General features: G+C 42.6%; 1 protein-coding gene across 1 annotated transcript in view; it reads right to left on the bottom strand.

The window, feature by feature from the left end:
• The window catches only part of LOC311242052 (uncharacterized protein), a gene marked incomplete at its 3' end in the record, with an annotated part of 36,128 nt that extends 14,266 nt beyond the window's left edge, over window positions 1-21,862 (bottom strand). The window contains exons 1-2 of the mRNA XM_084331005.1: window positions 21,623-21,862; window positions 1,956-2,141 (exon numbers count right to left, since the gene is read on the bottom strand). Of these exons, the coding sequence (XP_084187131.1) occupies window positions 1,956-2,141; window positions 21,623-21,812 (376 nt within the window). The 5' untranslated portion in view covers window positions 21,813-21,862. The remainder of the gene's footprint in view (window positions 1-1,955; window positions 2,142-21,622) is intronic.
• Between the last annotated feature and the right edge of the window lie 1,331 nt (window positions 21,863-23,193).

Genomic DNA, 23,193 nt, shown 5'->3' with positions numbered 1-23,193 from the left:
ATACACCGCTTAGAAACAACAGGCTGGCTAGGATAACTAGCTTGCACGGCGCTATTTTATATATTTACGTGCCGAGTATGTGTGTGGCGTGAATTCTGAGGCCACGTTTATAGTAGTGTGGGGTATACAGTGGACGTCGTTTCAATATATTGGGGCGGAAGAGAGTATTTTAGGGTCATATTTAGTAAATTGTCATGAGATACTCCGCTTGTCGGCTAACTGCTAACGTGCGCGGACTGATGACGACATCAACTCGACTCGAGACATTCGCAGGAGCATAAGAAGTTAATTAAACTTGACAGACATTATATCGACGATAATTATCGATATAGAGTTATATGAAAATAATTTTATCGCGATAACGTTTTTGGCCATATCGCCCAGCCCTAGGCCATACCCAAAAATGTGGTATCAAGGGGACCAATACAGGTCAAAGATAATTTCCCGCCCAAAATACAGCAAACATGGCTTCTGTATTCGGTTAGCACAGACTCAGTCTTCTGTTTGATATTATAAAAAAAATTAATGATGAATAAATGCCTCGTAGTTAAAGAAAACTTGAATTTCGGACTTCTTTATATAAAAATATTTTTAATCTCTCCCGTCCTCCCCAATTTTTTAACTCCCCAGCCACCACAGTGGGGGATGTTTTAAAAACATAATTTTTGCTTCACCAAAAGATTTGGTCAGCAGCCGCCACTAACATCTAGCTAATAGTGAGGAGAAGACACTACAGTTCAATATTAAACATCTAGCTAAGTGAGGAGAAGACACTAAGTTCAATATTAAACATCTAGCTAGGAGTGAGGAGAAGACACTAAGTTCAATATTAAACGTCTAGCTAGGAGTGAAGAGAAGCCACTACAGTTCAATATTAAACATCTAGCTAAGAGTTAGGAGAAGCCACTACAGTTCAATATTAAACATCTAGCTAAGAGTTAGGAGAAGCCACTACAGTTCAATATTAAACATCTAGCTAGGAGTGAGGAGAAGACACTACAGTTCAATATTAAACATCTAGCTAAGAGTGAGGAGAAGACACTACAGTTCAATATTAAACATCTAGCTAATAGTGAGGAGAAGACACTACAGTTCAATATTAAACATCTAGCTAATAGTGAGGAGAAGACAGACACTAAGTTCAATATTAAACGTCTAGCTAGGAGTCAGGAGAAGCCATTACAGTTCACATCTCCCTGGGTGTTCCCATTTCAGGCAGAAGCCCAAAGACACCAAGGATCTGGGTCAAAGTTTCTATCAAATATTTATTTGAATGTATTAAAAACTGCCAGACTATTTTGGAAAATCTGAGTCATGAGTACAACCCAAAAGAAGGTGGTGATGGGGAAGGTGGATGGAAAGAGAGGAAGTGGAAGACCAAGAAGAGGCTGGGTAGACGATGTCTGTGATTGGAGTGGAGTGAGAGGCGGAGTCACGGAGTTGGAGAGAAGAAGTGGGGACAGAATGGGTTGGAGAGTGATAGGCAACCTTCGGAACGAAGAAGCCACCTAATGATGATGATGAGCATGCAGGTTCTCGTTCACAATTCAAATGAATAAAAGCGGCAGTGGCCTGTTGGGATGTTAGATCTTAATGTGAAAAACTGTGATTTTATATGTCTGCTCATTGTACCCTTGCTATTATTTTACTCATTTTTACTTTTATCTTTACGCCCCACTATCCGCTGGGTGCATAGTGCATACTATAACCTTTATCATGTTTTGTAACAGATTACAGAAATCCAAGAAGCCTATTGGAACGTGAAGTTTTGATATTTGATTAATATATCCGCATTATTTTATCCCACTTTATGCTTTGCTCTTGCTGCTTGTTTTACACAGATTTTATGCCTAATTTCTTACTGATGTGAAGCACTTTGAACCGCAATCCCCTGTATGAAAGGTGCTATACAAATAAAGTTATTATTATAATTGCAAATAATCCTATTCACATACCTGCTCTGTGTAACTTGATCTGTGGTTGCAGAATGATATCCAGCAGCTTGCGCTGACGGTCGACCTCCTGCTTTGACCGTAAGGCTTCCTCCTGGAACTCTGCCATCACTCTCTCCACCAGCACCATGATCGCCTCCGCCGCCACCCTCAGCTGCTCCGTCACCACCGCCCTCTGCAGCGGCACTTCTGGAAAAAGGAACGTTGTCATTGAAATCATTAGCACATTATACTTTATTCAGGATAGCGGTCCGATTATTGAGTGTTCATTAAATCTGAATTTTTTTTCATTAAGCCTTTTTCATTAAATCACCCATAGAAGCCGTAATAAACCCATCCCTGTTGTAAAACATTTTGGGCCTGCCTAAGAATGACTCATGGAAATGTTCTTTAAATGATTTAGCATCAAATAATAAATGTTCATAGCAAATCTTGCTGAATGTGCCCCATGTGCTCTGGAGACTCACAGCAATGGAACAGAGCCAGGCATATAGGCATCAGGCCTTATGGCACTAGGTAACAAATAGCAACCAAACGTATTGGCATTAGGCCTTATGGCACTAGGTAACAAATAGCAACCAAACGTATAGGCATTAGGCCTTATGGCACTAGGAATAGCTAACTAGCTAAAGTTAGTTTAGGTTCGTGTTAACGTTAGATAATGTACAAAATAAACGTATTTCCGCTGCTATAGACGTCGCTCTTTTATTTTGGAACTCCCCGACCGGAAGTTAGCCTAGTTATCTGCTTTAGTGTCCGCCCGGTTCCGTTTGTTGGTTAGCTCCGTTAGCTAGCAGGATATCAAGACCAGCCATGGAAATACTGTTTTCTAAATTGGGGAGGCTTTTAATCGTCAAGGTAAGAGGATTTTAAGTCATGGTATCCATAAACTTCAATCGGTTCGGATCATTTGAATGAAATGAGAATGTAAACAAACACGGCGTCACGTTAGAAAGTAGCACTGAAATCACTGCGCCCAGAGAGGAGTGGTTAGGCAAAAAATAGTTCAGAGTATATTTTGCTTAGAAAACGTAATTGTCTAATTCAATTATTTTTTTATTTCTCCACGTGGTAAATAAATACACAGGTCACAACATGTTTACAGGAACGCTGAGTTTTTTTTCTCTCTCTCTCGGAGACGCTGAGTTTTTTTCTCTCTCTCTCTGGGAGACGCTGAGTTTTTCTCTCCCTCTCTCTGGGAGACGCTGAGTTTTTTTTTCTCTCTCTCTCTGGGAGACGCTGAGTTTTTTTCTCTCTCTCTCTCTGGGAGACGCTGAGTTTTTTTCTCTCTCTCTGGGAGACGCTGAGTTTTTTTCTCTCTCTCTCTGGGAGACGCTGAGTTTTTTTTCTCTCTCTCTCTCTGGGAGACGCTGAGTTTCTCTCCCTCTCTCTCTCTGGACTGACTATCACTCAAAGTGCTTATGGGCGGAGCCAGGCCATAACAGCCTGAAATCCAGAGGCTGAAAAATTATGGTTTTGAGTACTTGATTAGAAATATAAACCAATGCATTTTTTGAAAAAAAACGTACAGATGTCTTCAATAGACTAACATGAATTGTTTAAAGTTGCCCAAATAGTGCTAGGAATAGTAAAATAGTTCCCCTTTAAATAAGCTAATTTCCCAAAATGTTGGAGTTTTCCTTTAACGTTACCTTGGCTAAAGTTGGGACTATTCATAATGCAGCTGCAGACCTGCAAGCAAAGTACAGCAAGTTGGCAAAGGAGTATTCCAAGGTAAATCACTTTTTCACCAGTAACGTTACATTGTTTGTATTTCCATTTAGCTCGCGTTAGCTAGTGGCTAAGCTAGCTCACGCTAATGTGGCTAACTGATCGACCTCTCCCACACAATTTTTTTTTATCCACTTTTTCTCCCATTTTTCTATATTTTCTCCCATCCCAATTTCGTATCATCCAATTCAACCCTCCCCTGTCACGAACGCTGTTTCTTGCCTCCCACAAGCCGGCTGCAATGTGGACCAAGTCATACATAGCACAAGTCCCCTCCGGTACTTGAGGTAACAGCAGTCGCATCTTTTCACCTGCGCAGCTCGATCTCTCAGTGTCGAGGAGTAACGCGTGGGAGGCTCACGCTGCCCCCGACACTTCCTGATTCTACTGCGCAGGCGCACCAACCGACTTGTAGGAGTCGCTTGTTCACAACGTTCGATCCCCACCCTTCAGTTTTCCCTCCCCGTAATACGGCCAATGTGTATTACTGCGGACGACCAGCTAAACTGAAAACAATGTGGAGAGCTGGATTCGAACACGCAAATCCTAGCGTCTCCACACTGGTGGCGAGTGCCTTGCCCACTACACCACCTAGCCGCCACCTCTCCCACACAATTAATGACATGTTGCGGACAGCCATACCGGTGACAATGTTTAGCTTTTAGTGCCAAATGATAAGAGTGAGGCGGAGTCTCAAAAGAGAATGTTGAATATTTATTGTGCATTTAAAATCACAACAGAGCCTCTGCTACTACAGTAGCTAACCTAAACGGAGCCTTCTGGATAGGAGGAAGTGCGCAAAAACGTATAATGTCCGTGTGGAACCAATGTGCCAACAACCTTTCCGTGGATGAAGCATAGTTGAGCATAGAACCTTTAATGATACTAATACTAATCTATACAATCACCTGTTGTTGAATACATACCATTACTTTCTAGTTATTACTAAAAAACAGTATATATAAAACAGTAGCTGTAAAAAAGAAAAGAAAAAAAAGTTTTATAATATATATATATTTTTATATTAGACTAAAAATAGACAAAAATGTCACCCGTTTTCATCGACAAAATCGAGACAAACAAAAAAGACAAAATTGAGACAAAAACTGACTAAGAATAAAATGCTGACATTTAGTTGACTAAAACTGACTCAACGAAAAATAAATGAAGACGACTAAATATGATGAAAACGAAAAAGGAGCACTTGACACATGACTAAGACTAAAATGAAAATAGCTGCCAAGACTTCCGGTATCCGGTTTGCGACGTTCTGGTGTACAGCCACATGAAAGAGCTCCCGGTCATTGAATATCAAAAAAGGAAGTAAAACAATTCAAAGCGAAATAAAAAGTGACAATCCAAGGATATAAGAGAGGAGGAAGGAGGAACATGAGAAAAGGCGAGAGAAAAACGACCCCAGAAGAAGTACAAAGGAGGACGCAGGAGATCATTCAGGCTGCCATGACACAGTGGGAAGCTAGCATGCAGACTAGCGTGGCGCAGTGGGCAGCTAGCATATGGGCCGGCATCCAAGCTGAAATGCAGAGCACGTTGGCTAGCCAACAGGCTAGCGCAGTAGCTAACCAGGAGCTACAAGCTAGCAAACAGGCTAACGCAATGGATATCCAAGCTAACATGCGGAACATTCAGGGCAACAGCGATGGACTCAGGGAGGAGTTGGAGAAGGGTCGGGGAATACAAGCTAACGTGGCGTTGGACCGCAGCGAGGCCTGGCCGGAGAAGGAGCTGCAAGCTAACATGGAAGTTATCACGGTGAAAATGAAGCAGCAAGGGATACAAGCTAACAGGACGTGGGGCCGCAGCAAGGCCTGGTGGGCGAGGGAGCTACAAGCTAACATGGCCAACACGCGGACTGGACTCGATGCAAGGTGGGGTGTTCGGAGGAGCATGTAGGCTGGTTCGCGAGAGGCGAAACAGACGGCCCCAGGGGGAGGGACAGGGAGACGCTGGATACAAACGGACCAACCGGGACTCGGGCACCGAGGTCGGCCGGACCATCCGCACACGAGATGCAGGCGCGGAGGTCGCCCGGGCCGGCCAAGATGCGAACACGGAGGCCACACACTAGGGCTGCACGATTAATCGTTTTTTAATCAAAATTGCGATTTGGAATGATGCAATTATCAAATCGCCAAGCCTGCAATTAAATTTTTTTATTTTTTTTTTTTATTTTTTTTTAATTTAACCAGGAAGTCCCATTGAGATACACGATCTCCTTTGCAAGGTAGACCTGGCCAAGATGACAGCAATAACATTTGCAATACATCACACAGCAATAAAATGTGCGATACATCACACAAGAACATAATAAATGTGCATGTATACAATACATCACATGTAAACACAAAGCAGAATAGTCTACATGATAGTAAAAGTGTATAATACAGGGTAATACAGTAATTTTGCAGTTGGGACCCGACTACAGAAAGCAGCAACATTCTTCTTGTAATTTTTTTTTTAAATATGTTATAATCGCATCGCAAATCGCAATCGCAATATCGGTCAGAATAATCGCAATTAGATTATTTCCCAAAATCGTGCAGCCCTACCACACACACCAACCGGGACCGAGCACCGAGATCAACCGGATCAGCCAGAACTCGAATAACGAAGTCTCACACACCAAGCAGGACTCGAGCACTGAGGTCATACACACCGACCAAGATTCAATACCACATATGCATATAATTAGATAGTGAATGGAGGCAATGATAGACATACTGCAGACAACACACAGACCACTGGGAATACAGACAAGGTGAACACATTAGTTGGGGAAATGGAGACATATGTACTAGGGCTGGGCGATATAACGATAAATATCGCGATATATTTTAATAATCGATATCGAATATCAAAATTTAATTTTTTTTTATTTTTTTACCTGCAACAGGGCAGTTTTAAAACCAGAGACAGTGGACAGACTTGTCTTTCTTGCCTGCAACTTAAAGTAATGGCTTTGCTTGTCCAAATGACAATACTGACCAAATTGAGATATATTTTTCTCGTCCATTTATTTTGTTTGCTTTCTAATTTAAAATACAGTTTGAAACCGTCTGTACACAGTATGCTATGTGTGCTAGCAGAACTAGACTCCAGTCACGAGTGCGGTGGTTTGTCCACCAAAAAAGCGCCAAAAGATAAATAAACTAGCAGAGCCAGAACTGTTCAACTCCCCTGGAGCCACAGCCAGCAGAGAAGCCGGTTTACTTTAGCTTTTAAACCAGCTGCAGCCTGATAACTGGAGTGTGAGGGTATGTAACACTAAAGATGGCGGCAATGACAAAGAATTGCTGCAAAATAAACACACATCTGTTGTTTATTAAAAAAAAAAGAAGAAAATGTATACTTATAACAATTTCGATAATTATTGATATAGAGAAATATGATAACATTATCATATCGTTATCGCGATATGATGTTTTTCCATATCGCCCAGCCCTTATACGTACTAGACTAAACTATAGACACTAACACACAGGACACACAGCTAAGAGGACGGGGAACATGGGGAATCACATTCGGAGACCTGATCGGGAGCTCTGGAAATGTACTATCATATGAAAGATAAAAATTCAAATAAAATGTTGGACAATAATAGGGACATTGGAGAACCCCCACAGGGGACATCTCCGTCGTTATAGGAGGGGCCCTCTCCAGGAGAGCCTTACCCCTCCAACAGGGGTCAAACAGGGTTAAAAGGAATTACCTGGGAAGTGCCAATTGTCTTTAGTCTTCTTTTATATTATTTCTTCAGAGTTATGTTAGAATAGCAGTTGCTTTAAATGTGCACATGGACAAATATGAAGGACAAGAATTCAAAATGTTGGACATGAAGAGAGGCTTGGAGAGCCTCCTTCGGGGGGTATCTTCGTCTCTGGGGGGGGGGGCTTCTCCAGTGGGAGGGCTGATCCCCCTCCAAACCGCCAACCGGGGAAAGAGTGCGAACTATATAATCATTTATATCCATGTCATTTTTTCTTATTGTGTTGTTAGTTTTAATTTCATAAATGTATGCGGTGATCAGGGCTGTACGCTAAGCTTTTTCACTAGGGGCACACTTGCCCCTAAATGAGAAATTTAGGGGCAAAAAATATTTTTTAGGGGCAAATTTTTTAATAACAATTTTACCATTATTAAAAAAATATGTTCCTGCCTCATTACTGTGGTCCTTTTATTTAACATTTAAGTGCGTTTGTTTTCAGGTTTGTATCTTTTATAATGAACCAACCGAGAAAGTGTGTAAATCACTAATAGAACAAAAACAACAAACTGTGTGTGTGTGTGTGCGCGCTTGTGTAGTGCTCCTTGAATGAGATCACCACAACACACACACCATTGCATTAATCAGGAGGACAAGAAACTCTGCATACATTTGTTTCACAATGAAAAGTGCTTTAGAAATCAAATGAATTATTATTGTAAATAACCCCATGAAAGGTTTATTATTTGTATGGGTAATTACCTGCTTCATATTTGTGATGTTACTGGTTTCAGTGTGTGCCTAAAGTGATCAATGTGTTGGGCTGTTTATAGAGATCTATGCCAATTAATGTTTATGTATATCCGGGACTTTTTTTAGTAAGAATTGAGAGGTATTTGTATATGTGACCTTTATTTTGAAAACCGTGTTGCGACGCAACCTTATTTACATTTGCGCTTTTGACAGTGAAATGTTCAGTCCAACTTAGCTCGAAGGAAAGACTAATCAAAAAGGTTTAATTGACCCGTATGAGGCTCTTACGGTAGGACTTTGATTGTTTATAGAAGTGGAATGTAATACTATGCTAAACGAGAAATAAACAGTGATTTTACCAGCAGTAAAGTTGCAAGCCACTTTCATTTCATATACGGGGACACCGTGACAATTATTAGTATTATCTTATTTGCATATTGTCTCATTATTAGATAGATAGATAGGTTGATATTTTATAAATTTAAGTAGACAGTATTTCACGTCCTAATAGTGGGCTACTACTACTCACCAAATCGATGGCTGAACCTGAACGTTAGAAGTGTCCGTGTCCGACTCCCCGTCAATCAATCATAACATCATCACGTCAATCATCATCATCTTATCATCTCTCCACATCGGACGTGGTTGTCATAAGATGGACTGATATCCACTCCGTTGTTCTTGCAGAGCAAAATTTGCGTCTTAAATGTATTGAAATGAGGTGCTTCTTTGGCGATGCAATAGTCCATATTGAAAGGAAGAGGCCACATTCAGTTTCGTTTTGCTAGGAATTATGAGATTTGGTGTTGGATGTATAGACTACGCAGATAGGGACATGGTCTTTAATCGCACGATAGACTACAAGTACCAAGTATATAGCGTGACCCAGATTCATTCCACACGCAAATCTTTTTTTTTCACTCAGGCTATCGGTGATCGCAGTAAGTTCATTCATTGCCGACAGATTCTTTCATAGCACCACGACATACACTGTGCACTGTACAGCCTTGGTTGTAGGCTAATGTTTTTTAAAAAATGTATCCAATTTGTATGGATTAATTTAGGAGTGAAATGCGAATGAAGGGTTGAAATCACAACTCGCAACGTTGCTCCCAAATAATATTTCCAACTCGCAACGGCCAAATTAAGGGGCAATTTGCGACGAGATCATCGCAGTGTACAGGCCTGGTGATGTCGGTGACATAGTGGGTTCAGTGGGGTCGGGGGGAGGGGCCATCGTTCCGGCGGTTCGACCCGGGGGAGGGGGGGCCTTGCGTGTTGTGGGATTGGTGTGGGGGGGGGGGGTTTCCTGGGGTCCTCGGCCGTCGTGGCCGGGCAGTCTGGTCTCCGGGCCGGGGGGGCACCGGGCTTGGGATCGCGGGGGGTCAGGGGGCCATTGAGGCGTGGTGCTTAGGCCTTCTGCGGACCTGGGCATGGGGCTCTCGTGGACCGGGGGCTCTGGGTGCTCGGCTCCGTGCATGGTGGACCAGAATATGGGAGTGTTCTATCTCTTGGGGAGGAGGGCGGGAGGGAGGGGTTTCTCTCCTCTTACGGGGGTCTGGACGGCTGAACGTTGTTATGTTATGGATGTCACTGTAAATGTTGTGTTGTATGTCTATAAATGTTAAATAAAAATTTAAGTTTAAAAAAAAGAAAATAGCTGCCAAAATTAACACTGCTGTCCACAACTTCCAATCCCCACCCACCGGTTTTCCCACCCCTAACACTGCCAATTGTGTTAGTATGAACGACCGGGCCAAGCCGGTAGCAACACCGAGAGCTGGGCTCGATACCAGCATCTCCTGCGTTAGTGGCGAGCGCCTTGCCCACTGCGCCACTCAGCCGCCCTTATTACTGGATATTGTAAACAGGTCACAGTATTACAGTAATATCATGCTTTTTGAGTGTTTTACCTGCTCTACCCCACTACAAAGAAATGAGGCATTTTCATTCTATGTGGTTACCACTGGTTACAGGCAGCCATGCTGGAAGAAAATAACTAGCCTACACAAATATCCCGTGCAAGGTCTCTATTAACACATTAATGGCCAACCACGTATATAAACGTGTTTGGGGGCCATGCTTAAAGGGCCAACCACGTATATATACGTGGTAAACTCATATTTGCTTTTATTGCATTTTAATATCCTACTCAATGTCACTGAGCAGCACTGCAGATGTACCCTACTCTTGGAATTCGGAAAAGTGCATTACCGACCAGATCCTGGTAGTGGTGCTGTCTCGAGAATAGAGTACTCCTTGTTTTCAGACCGGGTGTAAATTTTTTTTATTCAGGCCTAGTACTTTTTTTGTTAGCCTGAAGCTATGCCGTCATCAGATTGCATGGAATACCTTTTGCGATGCCGAATTCAGTATGCAGTAAAGGAATATAGCATCAGCCAATGGACATATCGATCTACCAGATGGCGATCGATAACTGGGAAATCCTTTTTGTAGTGATGCACGATATATCGGCCGCCGATATAATATCGGCCGATATGGCCGTTTTTTTACACATCGGTATCGGTCCGATATCAAGATAGGGCCGATATTAAAAAAAAAAAAAAAAATCTTTTTTTCTTTTTCTTTTTCTTTTTACATGTTTTGGCATTAAATAGTTTCAAAATATCAGTAATTTCTGAAAATAAGTTACAAAAGTAAAGAAATTATGCGTTTTGGAAAATAGCTCTTTATTTGATTATCATAAAAAAGTGTTTTCTATACAGAGATATCGACATCGGTAAATATCGGTATCGGCCAGAACAGCAATATTAATATCGGTTATCGGTATCGGCCACAATTTTCACATCGGTGCATCACTACCTTTTTGTGATCCAACCGGCCCACGGTAAGAGCTTTTTCACGTAAATGTCATGCTGATCAGGCCTTCCTTTGATAGCCAACCAGACAATCAGCGAATGAGGCTAATGCCGTTATTGGTAATCAATAATCAGAAACGACGTCCGCCACCCCCCTCCCCCCTTTCATGCATTCATGGTGGAACATGATACCGATCAAATGCATTTAGATTTTTATCTCTAGCTCGTGTATAGCCGAAACGCCAATCGATTTAACGTTATTAGCTTAGCGCCCTGTATCTCGTTTTGCAGGAAATAAACCAGACCATTCCGGTCTATAGTTCATATTCACAACGCTATAAAATGGGAACGTATTGATTAAAAAAAAATCTTTAAGGCATATTGAAGGGAAGGTTTATAGTGTCAATTGACAATAAGAATGGACAGATAGCAATAATTTAAAATATAGATTTAGCTCTACAAAACGTGTTATGATAAGCTGGCCTTATAGAGTGGGGCCCGTCGAATCCCTGTGGCCGCCAATGTGTTAAAGATATTTAACTGGAATTATGATTGTAAATATCTGAAACTGGAATTACAACTGGTCATAAATCAGTTGTAGATATCTGAGAAATTGTACATTGGAGGTGGGGGGGGGGGACACACTGTACATTGCAATACTGACAAAGCCATACTTGGTCTTGACTGTACAACTGGGTTAGGACATTTGTAGGGGCCAGTTTCCAGTTGCAGTCTCCCGTAGGTGTTCTTTGAGAGTGTTTTTGAAAGTGGGTAGTGATTCACATTCCTTTACAGCTTTGGGTAGGGTGTTCCACATTGATGTGGCATAATTGCTAAACGTGTTTAGTCCCTTGTTTGAGCCGAATCTGGGTTTCACATGATTTGTGGAGCTCCCTCTGGTGTTGTGATCGTAGTATTTACTGACCTTTGGGAAGTATTCGACATGTACATGGGTACCTTGGTTGTGTAGTGTATCTTGTAGACCAGGCCCATTGCAAGTTGCTGTACTCTGTCGTCTACTCTAAGCCATCTTAGGAGTAAGGTCAAGCAGTAGTCTGACCAGTTTGTTTTGAGATGTTTGTAATTTTGTTTTTAGCGCCTTTGAGGTGCTTTGGTACCATGAGGTGCAAGCATAGTCGTAGTACCCTTGAATGAGTGCTCCTGCCAGAGTCTTCAGGGTATTCTTGTTTACCAGAGAGGAGATCCGGTACAAGAATCAAGTTCGTTGGTTGACTTTTTTTATTACATTGGATGCCATTTTGTCACAGGAAAGATTAGCCTCTAGGATGGAACCCAGGTAGGTAATTTCATCTTTCCTTGTGACAATATTGTCACCCACTGTAACTGAGAAGCCGTCGGTCTTGCTGAGTTTGTTATTTGAACCGAAGAGAATGGACTCTGTTTTGCCCATGTGTAATGATAGTTTGTTATCAGCGAGCCATATGCAGATTTTGCCTAGTTCCGAGCGGAGGGTTTTTTCAACCTGTAACTTGTTCTTGTCAGAGACCAGCAGGGCTGAGTCGTCCGCAAACAGGAACAAGTTGCAGTCACAAGCTGACGACATGTCATTTGCATAAATTAGGAACAGTAGTGGTCCTAGTATGCTTCCTTGTGGAACACCACAGTTTACTGTGACTAAATTATTATGTGTATTAACCATCACAGACGCACACGTGCACAGACATTCAAACTACTTGTGTAACAGCAAGGGGGAGAAGAAGTTTGATCGTTTTTTACTCTGTTTCACCTTCACAGACTAGAGCTGGCAATCCTGACCATCCAGAAGAAGGAGCCAATGGTGTGCCAGGTGTATGATCTGCTCAATCTCATATGGAAGACCTACCACTTCAGTGGAAAGTCCAACAGGTAAGAATTATTGTAAATAGTTTGTTTTTTAATGTGTGTGTATGTCATTTGATGTTTTACCATCAAGGACCACATTGGAAATAAGTGGTTTGTTATACTTTAATGTGTTTTCCTTTTGGGCAGTGCCTACATCTGTGATGTATGTGTTTTCACTAGGGATGCACGATAATTATCGGGCCGATATCAGCAATTATGACGTCATCCCGATAAACTCGATAACGTTATTAATAGCTCCGATAATAGAATATATTTTTTGGTAAAAAAAAATGCGGTGTGGGTGAATTGGAATGAAGTGCGTTTGTTTTGACTAAAGTCTCCTCCCGTTTTGTCAGTACTGTGCTACGACTGACAGCGTGTGGTTTAGGAACAGGGCGTTTTACACAAATCCAGCGCTCCCTTTCTTGGCTGTGACGTAGCCACGCAAGTTAACGTTAACAACAAAGATGGCCGCGTCGGTACTCGGAGTTTCAGAGTAAAAAGATCGCTTGCTATTTGTAATAAATGCAATGCAGACGTTCCACAAGACAGACAGACCGGCGCAGCTTGTCGATCTGCTGGAGCCAACTAACGTTAGGTTGCTGAGGCTATTAGCACATCGACAAGCTGCTGGATCTCCCGATGCTGGTTGAAGTGGAGCTAGGTAGCCAGCAGGCTAAATGCTCCCGACGACATCAACAAGCTGCTGGAGCCAGCTAACGTTAGCTTGACTGGTTGCTGGCTAACTAATGAAGCTACTCGTCCCGGGAGATAACGGCGCAGCCTGGCTGGTTGTTGGCTAACTAATGAAGCTACTCGTCCCAGGAGATAACGGCGCTGCCTGGCTGGTTGTTGGCTAACTAATGTAGCTACTCATCCCGTGAGATAACGGCGCTGCCTGGCTGGTTGTTGGCTAACTAATGTAGCTACTCATCCCATGAGATAACGGCGCTGCCTGGCTGGTTGTTGGCTAACTAATGTAGCTACTCGTCCTGTGAGATAACGGCGCTGCCTGGCTGGTTGTTGGCCAACTAATGTAGCTACTCGTCCCGTGAGATAACGGCACTGCCTGGCTGGTTGCCCTTCTGTCAAACTTCTTTAATTTAGCAAACGACTCGTCAATAGGTACAAGCGGGCCCCCAACACCGTGGCGGTGGTGATGCCGCAGGTGACCCGTTGTGGTGGTGATGTGAGGTGGTGATGTGTCCACTCAAAGCCTCTTTTTCAAGGCTCTGCTTTGAAAAAAGAACAAAAAGCTTCGAGCGTCTTAGGTTGGATGCACCACAAGCTGTTGACGGATTGTGAATTTTCATTTGGAAAAATAAATATGGTCACTTTATCAGTCAAAACTGTTGTCTTGGCTTTTGTTTCTGTTGTCTGGTTAGGTCACATTTAAGTTGGTGTTAAGTTATTGTCCTGGGAAGTCTTTTTATGTATTATTATTGTATTGTGATATGTTTTGTTTCATGTTGAAAAAAAAAATTGGATCAAAAAAAATATATACATTAAAAAAAAATTATAATACAATAAATATCGGTTATCGATATCGGTTATTTTGATTTGATTTGAAGTCTTTATTTCGAACATGCAATGAATACAACAAACAATAACAAAAAAGAAAAACAACTCAATCTGCATGTTCGAAAAGGAGTAGGAAGAAGTATACACTTATTTAATCCTACCCCTTTTCCACTACTCAAATGAGTGTACTATTTTAAACATAAAAAAGAAAAGAAAAGAAAAGAAAAAAAAAATATATATATATATATCGGCTTGAGGAGCATAAAGTTACCGGTATCGGTGTCAAAAAAGCAATATCGTGCATCCCTAGTTTTTACCCACACTAAAAATCAATCAATTATCAACAGAGAGCTACATCGCATCGCTGAAGAGCTTGGTGTGAATATCTGCCAACCGTCCACTGTCAAAGGCACACGCTGGATCCCCCATATCCACAGAGCCCTCAAAGTGTTCCTGCGGCATGGAGAGGGCAAGGACCTCGCCACAGACCATGGCCAGTACTCTGTTGTCCTGCAGCACATGGAGCACCTGGCCGTTGCAGGTTCAGTGGAGATTGGAGGACGGGCAAAGAAGGTCAGTTTTACACTAAAATTAAATAAATAAAACTAAAAATTACATTTCAGACTTGAGTAATTGGCAGGCAGGGAGGGGAATACATTTTTTAACCCAAATGTATTTTGTATTAATCTACTCACTGATGCAGATAAAGAGAGATGGAGAATGCACTTTTCTGTGTATTCTGCCATTTTCTCTCCGACATGTTCGAGGAGCTCTCTACACTTAGCCTCACCCTGCAGAAGAATGACCTAATCCTCCCCCAAGCCACATCAGAGCTGAGGAAAACAGTGACCAGACTTGAAGCACTTAAGTCTAGGGCCAAGTCAGGAGGCATGCTGGAGAAGATCCAGACCATGCTTACTCTGCAACAGGATGGAGATGATGAGTGCAGATTCCAGGTATGTTAGGATAAGAGTGTGTGAGGATCCAAGGGAAATAAATGTTTAGGGCAGAAGTGTGAGAATAAAGTTACTATTATAGGCCTTTTCACACAATATAACATTTGAGGATAAGGGGAGAAGTGCAGTCTTTAAATGCAGTCTTTAAAACAATTATGTCTTGTGTGTGTGCCCCCTCTCTCTCTCTCTCTCTCTCTCTCTCTCTCAGGGAATTCCACTGAAGGGGATTCGGACAGGCCTCACAGACCTCACCCATCCTGGGCTGAAGAAGCACATTGAGGCAGCCATCAACATCGGTGTGACGGAGCTAAAAGTGAGGTTTGGTGTTCTCCTGACTGATGACAATGAAGTCAAGACCCCTGTGCAGTCCTTCAGGGTCTTCAATCATGACTCATGGCCGAATACCTGGCTGCTGTCCAGGACGAGTGGCAGGGGCTGAAAATATTGGTCAGCCAGAACTTCCGGGACAAGTCCTACAGTGGCCTGTGGGAAACCATGCTGACCAAGGAGCCATACAGGCAGGATTACAAGGTAAGCCAACAGTGCTGAGTGTTTGTATGCTGCCCTCCTATTATTGGTGATTATAGATAAGATATAAGGCCCATCTCATCCCCCTACTAGAACATACTGGAATTGGTACAGCTGATGCTGGTGCTGCCCATCTCAGCTGCCCAGTGCGAGAGAGGCTTCTCTGCACAGAATCGTATAAAAAGCTCCAAAAGAAGCTGCCTTGCAGTCTCCACCACTGAGGATCTCATGAGAATCACCCTGGAGGGGCCAAGTATTGAAGAGTATGATCAAAGTCCTGCTGTGGACCGCTGGATGAACTCAGCCAAGCGAGCTAGGCGACCCGACTATAAAATCCAGTGGGATAAGGAGGTTCTCTGTGTTTAAATGGCAGAGCAGTATGCCCCCTGGTGGCCTGTGTGTGTGTGTGCACACTGTGTGTGTTAGTCTCTTTCCCCTTGCCTTACCACATGTTGTTCTAAGTTACATTTAATGCCAGCCAGTTCATTGCTGTAGACTGTGGTGTTGTTCTAAGTTACATTTAATGCCAGCCAGTTCATTGCTGAAGACTGTGGTATTGTTCTAAGTTACATTTAATGCCAGCCAGTTCATTGCTGAAGACTGTGGTATTGTTCTAAGTTAAATTTAATGCCAGCCAGTTCATTGCTGAAGACTGTGGTGTGTTTTGTGTTTTAATAAACCACAGGAAAAGGGTGAAGTGTGTGGGCCTGAACTTCTTCTTTTAAATGCTTTATTTTAAGAGCAGCAGATACACACTGTGAATACACCGTTATCAATGAAAGAAGAAATGTTTGCAGCTGTGGTAATACGAAGTTCAGTTGGTTTATTATAAAAAGATACAAACCTGAAAACAAAAGCACTTAAACGTTAAATAAAAGGACCACAGTAATGAGGCAGGAGGAACATATTTTTTTGCACTATAATGGTAAAATTGTTATTAAAAAAAAACTGTGCCCCTAGTGAAAAAGCTTAGCGTACAGCCCTGGGTAGGTGGGGAGGGGGGGGTGGGGTCCTGTGTCCATTGTTGTTAGGAGGGGGGGTGGGGATGATCCTTTGTCCTCTGCTGGCGTCTTTGCTCGGTGTGAAAGCCCGCGACGTGGGGGGGGCTGGTCACTGTCCACAGATGTGTCTGGAGGTCCTCCGTTGTGGGGGAGGGGGGTGGGTCTTGTCCTGGCCCGGGTAGCCTAGCTGGCCTGGCGGGGCTAGCCGAGTCAACCGGCGGGTCCCTGGTGATCTCGTCCCGCGCTGATCTGTGTCCCATGTTTGCAAGCTCTCTCCCTCTCGCCTCTCGGCTCCTCTGCATGGGCTCCGGTGAGGGGATGTCGCCACCTGCTGGTCGGTTGGTGCATCCGCTGGCTGTTGTGGAAGTTGCGTTGATGTTGTTGACGATGTCGTCGGCCGGCGACGGTGTGAGGATGAGCCGTTGATTCTTCGCCTGTCGGCGTGTTAAAACAGGTCCTGGGTTTTGGTGAATGTCTCCAGACAGGAGCAAATACAATAGAAACATCAATTTTCTATCAAACTTGCCTGTCGGGGGTAGATTCTTTCTTTCGGGATTCGCTGTCAGCAGTCTGTGAATAGCTGCAGCTCCAATAGCCGGATGTTTCCTCTCCGAGCCATTCAACAGGTAAAAGTCACAATGGGACTGTACATTTTCGCTTTTGTTGCTTTTGTCCACAGTATGGCGAGCAAGAAATGCGCAAATATTCCTGTATATCTTCTTTTTGCTGTTTTTTGTTGTTGGTATCCATGGGAACAGCAAGAGCTGGGTATTCTGCGACCGTTCATGTCGAGAGCCGGAAGTCTGGTGAAGTGACTGTGGACGTTAAGCGGTACTGCAAGTAAACTCACTCCCCAGAGGCATCCAGACCCAGTAGCAAGAAGTGAATTCACCTCTTGGTATAGTGGTCTCTGTGATGCCGCCCGCGGCGTGGGAGACCGGGGTTCAACTCCCACTCAGGGCGATCCCTTAACAGGGGTCGAATCGAAACACAATGCAGAGCGAGATCACACCGGCTACACAGGCGTTCCCTAAGCCTACTGCACGCACAGAGAAGAAAAGGGTATGTATCTTCTTGTCTAACTCCAGGGAAGATGGCAAATAAGCTAATTTCCCAAATTGTTGGCGGTTTCCATTAAGGGGATGCAGACCAGAGATCATCTTGTTTACATCAGGGTCCCCCATTTTCAATTCATGACATTTATGACAAACATACGATATACAGATATAATAATCTAATCTAATCATGACATTTATGACATACATGACAATGACATACAGATATACAGTACGGTTACATTTGTGACATACAAGATATGCAAATACACTGTTAAACAAATCCTAACAGTAAATATATACATACGAGGGGGCGGGAACTGTACATTAGGAGGGGGGTTCAGACCTTTACGGGGGCCAGTTTCTAATTGCAGCCTCCCATAGGTGCTCTTTGAGAGCGGTTTTGAAGGTAGCGATTCACATTTTTTTACGACTGTGGGTAGGGCGTTCCACATTGATGTGGCATAATTGCGGAACCTGTTTAGTCCCTTGTTTGAGCCGAATCTGGGTTGGACATGATTTGTGGAACTCCCTCGGGTGTTGTGGTCGTGGTATTCACTGACCTTTGGGAAGTATTTCAACATGTACAATACATGGGTACCTTAGTGGTGTGTAGTTTATCTTGTAGACCAGGCCCATTGCAAGTTGCTGTACTCTGTCGTCTACTCTAAGCCATCCTAGGTTGTCAAAGTGGGCAGGGGTGAGGTGGGTTCTAGGAGTAAGGTCAAGCAGTAGTCTGACCAGTTTGTTTTGTGATGTTTGTAATCTTGTTTTTAGGGCCTTTGAGGTGCTTTGGTACCATGAGGTGCAAGCATAGTCGTAGTACCCTTGAATGAGTGCTCCTGTTAGAGTCTTCACTGTATTTTTGTTTACCAGAGAGGAGATCTGGTACAAGAATCTTGTTCGTTGGCTGACTTTTTTTATTACATTGGATGCCATCTTGTCAAGGGAAAGATTTGCCTCTAGGGTGGAACCCAGGTATGTAATTTCATCTTTCCTTGTGACAATATTGTCACCCACTGTAACAGAGAAGCCGTCTGTCTTGCTGAGTTTGTTATTTGATCCGAAGAGAATGGACTCTGTTTTACCCAGGTGTAATGATAGTTTGTTTTCAGCGAGCCAGGTCTGAGCTGAGGGTTTGTTCAACATGTAATTTGTTCTGGTCAGAGACCAGCAGGACTGAGTGGCTGCAGTCACAAGCTGACGACATGTTTCAGTTTCTTTATTGAGCGCTTATCGTGCGTGGCCAATCAGAGCGCAAAACGGGAACGCGGAAAGACAAGCCAGTTGCCTAAGGCCTAAAGCAGGGAGGGGCAACTGGCGGCCCGCGGGCCGCATGCGGCCCTCACCGACGTTCCATGCGGCCCCAGGCCAATATATAAAAAAAAAAAAAAAATTAAAAAAAAAAAAAAAAAAAAAATTATTTTTGTATTTTAATTTTAATTTTTTTATTTTTTTTTATTGTATTCGACTAAGAAGAGTTGGCAGTCGACTATGGCTCCTTTCGATCGATTAGTCGACTATTTGACTAATAGGGGTCAGCCCTAGTGTGGACATATGAAACGCTGTTGAAAGTGCCGTGCAGCAATATGGGGGTTTTGATAAACTGTCGGCTGTTGTTACCGATGGAGCACCGGCAATGAAAGGAAAACGCACAGGATTCGCCGGGCTTCTAAGGCAGAGTGGCGTTGAGTGTCCAATGCTGCACTGCATTATACATCAGGTAAGTTCGCTAACATAATTTCCATCTATTGTGGGTCACTATAATGACCAATGCGAGTCGAGTGTAGTCAAATTATATGCGAGAGTCGTTAAATCGTTTTTTTTTTTTTTTTTTTTTTCTGATATAGGAGGCTCTCTGTGCCAAGAAGCTTGACTACAGCCATGTTATGGATTTGGTTACCAAGGTTACCAATCTAATTTGTGGAGGCAACAGGTCACTAAACCATAGAAAGTTTGTCTCCTTTTTGGAAGAGATGGACACTGATTATGGCGACTTGCAGCTACACACAGAAATCCGATGGCTGAGCCGTCGGAAAGTACAGGAGCGACATTGAAACACTGCAAATGCAATTCAATGATCGGTTTGAAGATTTCAATGGCATGCAGTCACGGATAGCGCTGTTTTCCGGCCCCCTCACCGCTACGGTGTCAGAGCAGCCCCCACCGTTGCAGCTTGAACTGTGCGAGCTACAGTCAGATCCTTTTTTGCAAGCAAAGATAAATGAGAGGGGAATTTCGTTTTGGAAACTGCTACCTGAGCCCTGCTTCCCACTCCTCAGGGACTTTGCCCTCTCTATGGCCAGTATGTTTGGGAGCACATACATATGTGAGAGCAATTTCTCAAACATGAAGCACATCAAGTCAAAGGAGAGAAACAGGCTGTCGGATGAAACATTATTTCATCTGATGCAGATTGCATGCACAAACATTGAAGTTGACATTCCTGCTATTGTGCGCCAAATGGAAGAGGTGTAGAGAGGGGGGAAGAGATGATGAAGAGATGTAGAGAGGGGGGGGGAGATGATGGAGAGGCGTAGAGAGGGGACCATTATTATTATTATTATTATTATTATTATTATTATTATTATTATTATTATTATTATTATTATTATTATTATTATAACCATTATTGACCCACTGTGGGGCGAGGGTGAATGTCATGCCAGTTTGATAAAGGGTCAATGGGAGGCATGTAGTATTGCACTTTACTTTACTTGCACTTTACTTGTTTACTTTTGTAGTGTTCAGATAACACTAATAACACAAACACAAAGCAGCATTCCTGCTGCATTTCACTACAACAGTAAATCAAAAGTGCAATAATAAATGATTTTGTTAAATGTATACACTTTTATCCTGCTACTAAACAAAACATTCCTGAGTGCTTCATATCCATAACATGCATTTCAGTGTTATAATGTTTTGTTTAGTAGCAGGATAAAAGTTTATACATTTAACAAAATCATTTATTATTGCACTTTTGATTGACTGTTGTAGTGAAATGCAGCAGGAATGCTGCTTTGTGTTTGTTGAGCAGTGGGCTTTAAGTTCATACATTTATTTTATTAGAAGCCTTAATTATAATTGATAATTTTTGTATATATATGTAAGTATTACACAGCAATACTTTTAAATTCAGCTGTTTATAAATTCATAAAGTTGAAATTGCATTACTAAATGCATTTGAAATGGAATAAAAACAGTTACAACAAATTATAATTGTTTATATACCTTGTGACTATTAGGGCTATTTGAGTGATGGGGTACTATACTGGCGGGACTGCCGATAAACAATGCGGCCCCCCAGATTGATTGTGGACATTTTGTGGCCCTCACCATATACAAAGTTGCCCACCCCTGGCCTAAAGCATAGCTAACTAACTGTTGAGCAGCACACACACGTGACCTTTTTATTTGACCACTATGAGCAGCATAGACAGTGTTTGGTAAGCGGATTGGGTTTTTAAGGCACAAGTAGGCCTATCTTGTGTTTTTATTACCATTAAATTTGCACTCTGGTTAAATTCGTTGTAGCTACTGTACTTGTGCTGTATGGTGACAATACATTTTAATCTAATGTAATGTCGAGCAAAAGATGAGCTACGTTGCTAACATAAACTGTAATTGTAGGTAATGTATGGCCCTGGCTGGGTTGTTTGGCATCACACTCCCGATTCACAGGCTGTAATATCTACAAAAGAAGTGTAATAAAACTAAAATACATGTAAATGACTCACCTGTTCCGCCAGACTGCAGCATGTTCAGTGGTCTCCGTTCGACAGCAGTCTGCAGTTTGTGCTCCTTGGGGGAAACGTCCCTGTTGAATCCTAACGTGGTTCTTTCTGCAGGAGTTAAAATGAGCTCTACAACCGCGGATAGTCGCTCTGTGACAAGTGTCCTCAATAACGTGAGCCGAGTTTTAGACATGATCAGTTCATGTATCACACCGACGCCGTATTGACATGAATGATTGTTGACTGTAGTTTAGCCACACGGTCCCTTTGCTTGAACTCGTCCAGCCTCTTTGCTGTCGAATCAACGAGAGCCAAGTCAAAGATGGTCTTTGGTCACGTGCTGGTCTGTGGGTCGAAAGAGCCGCTCTCGCCGCCTGCTGGACTGGAGTAAAACACGAACCGTTTAGATTACCAACTAAATAAAAGCACCAACATGGATACAGAAACGGTTGTGCATTCATTAGTAATTCAAACACTTTTTTTTTATTATTATTTTAACTGGACAATACAGTATCGATAAAAAAAAAAAAAAAAAAAAGACAAATCAACACATAAAAGAAAAAAGAAACACAAACATGCCAGGAGTCAAGATAAAACGAAAATAGATTATATGAAAACATTAAATTGGGAGCATAGTTCCACAGTCTTCATAGCTTTTTAGTTTGTTGTTGAAGTTATTGTATTATTAATGTATAGCTACATTTATTTCTTGAAAACCTGAACATTTAGTTTTACTTTACATAAAAGAAATAGGTATAAAGACCCAAAAAACAGTACTGATTACAGTTGATTGATTGATTGATTGATTGATTGATTGAAAACTTTATTAACAGATTGCAGAATGGGTACAATACAGTACGGCTCAATACACAAAATTGTTAAGGGATGCAGACCAGAGAAAGACTTTCGTCTTGTTTACATCAGGGTCCCCCATTTTCAATTCATCATGACATTTATGACATACAGATATACAGTACTGTTACTGTCACCAGACCCCCACGGGAAGTATCCAGGTCTAAGGCTAAGGTGTGCACATGCACGGATACTCTTCCCAAAGGGGTCAGCCGACCTACCACCATGAATTTCCCCAAGCCCACAAACAGACACGGGAGAATGCGCCGAGAATCAGTAAGAAAGCTTTTATTGTAGGAAAAATAGATATCTAATACAAGGGTTATACTTTTATATAAATAATTAATAGTTAGCCTATTTAAAAGACCCACGCCTCCTAGGCCTAGGGTAGTTAAAAGGAGGAAGCGCTCAATGCCCTGTAAACCCACCCCCAGACTGTTGCTCCCACCCACGCTACCTATCCCCGCCCCTGAGGCACTACACACGTGGAGAAAAAGGGTTTGCCCTGCACACGGGTCTATGACTATCAAACATTAGTCTAGAATCACACCACACCTCAAAACACGGTTCACTGCAAATAGCCTAAAATAGGTATCGATATCACACCATCTCTCTGGGAGCCACGGCAAATGATTATAGGGAATATAGGTAGGTAAATACACACTAAGTGTCGCACAGCAACTAAGGGGGCTGGTATAAAATAGTGGAGGCTGCTCACCGCT

The sequence above is a fragment of the Notolepis coatsorum genome (genome assembly GCF_963971535.1).
Source record: "Notolepis coatsorum genome assembly, chromosome: 15".
NCBI classification, from domain to species: Eukaryota; Metazoa; Chordata; class Actinopteri; order Aulopiformes; family Paralepididae; genus Notolepis; species Notolepis coatsorum.
The sequence above is the reverse complement of the archived record's forward strand: the minus strand, read 5'-3'. Positions and strand labels throughout refer to the sequence as shown.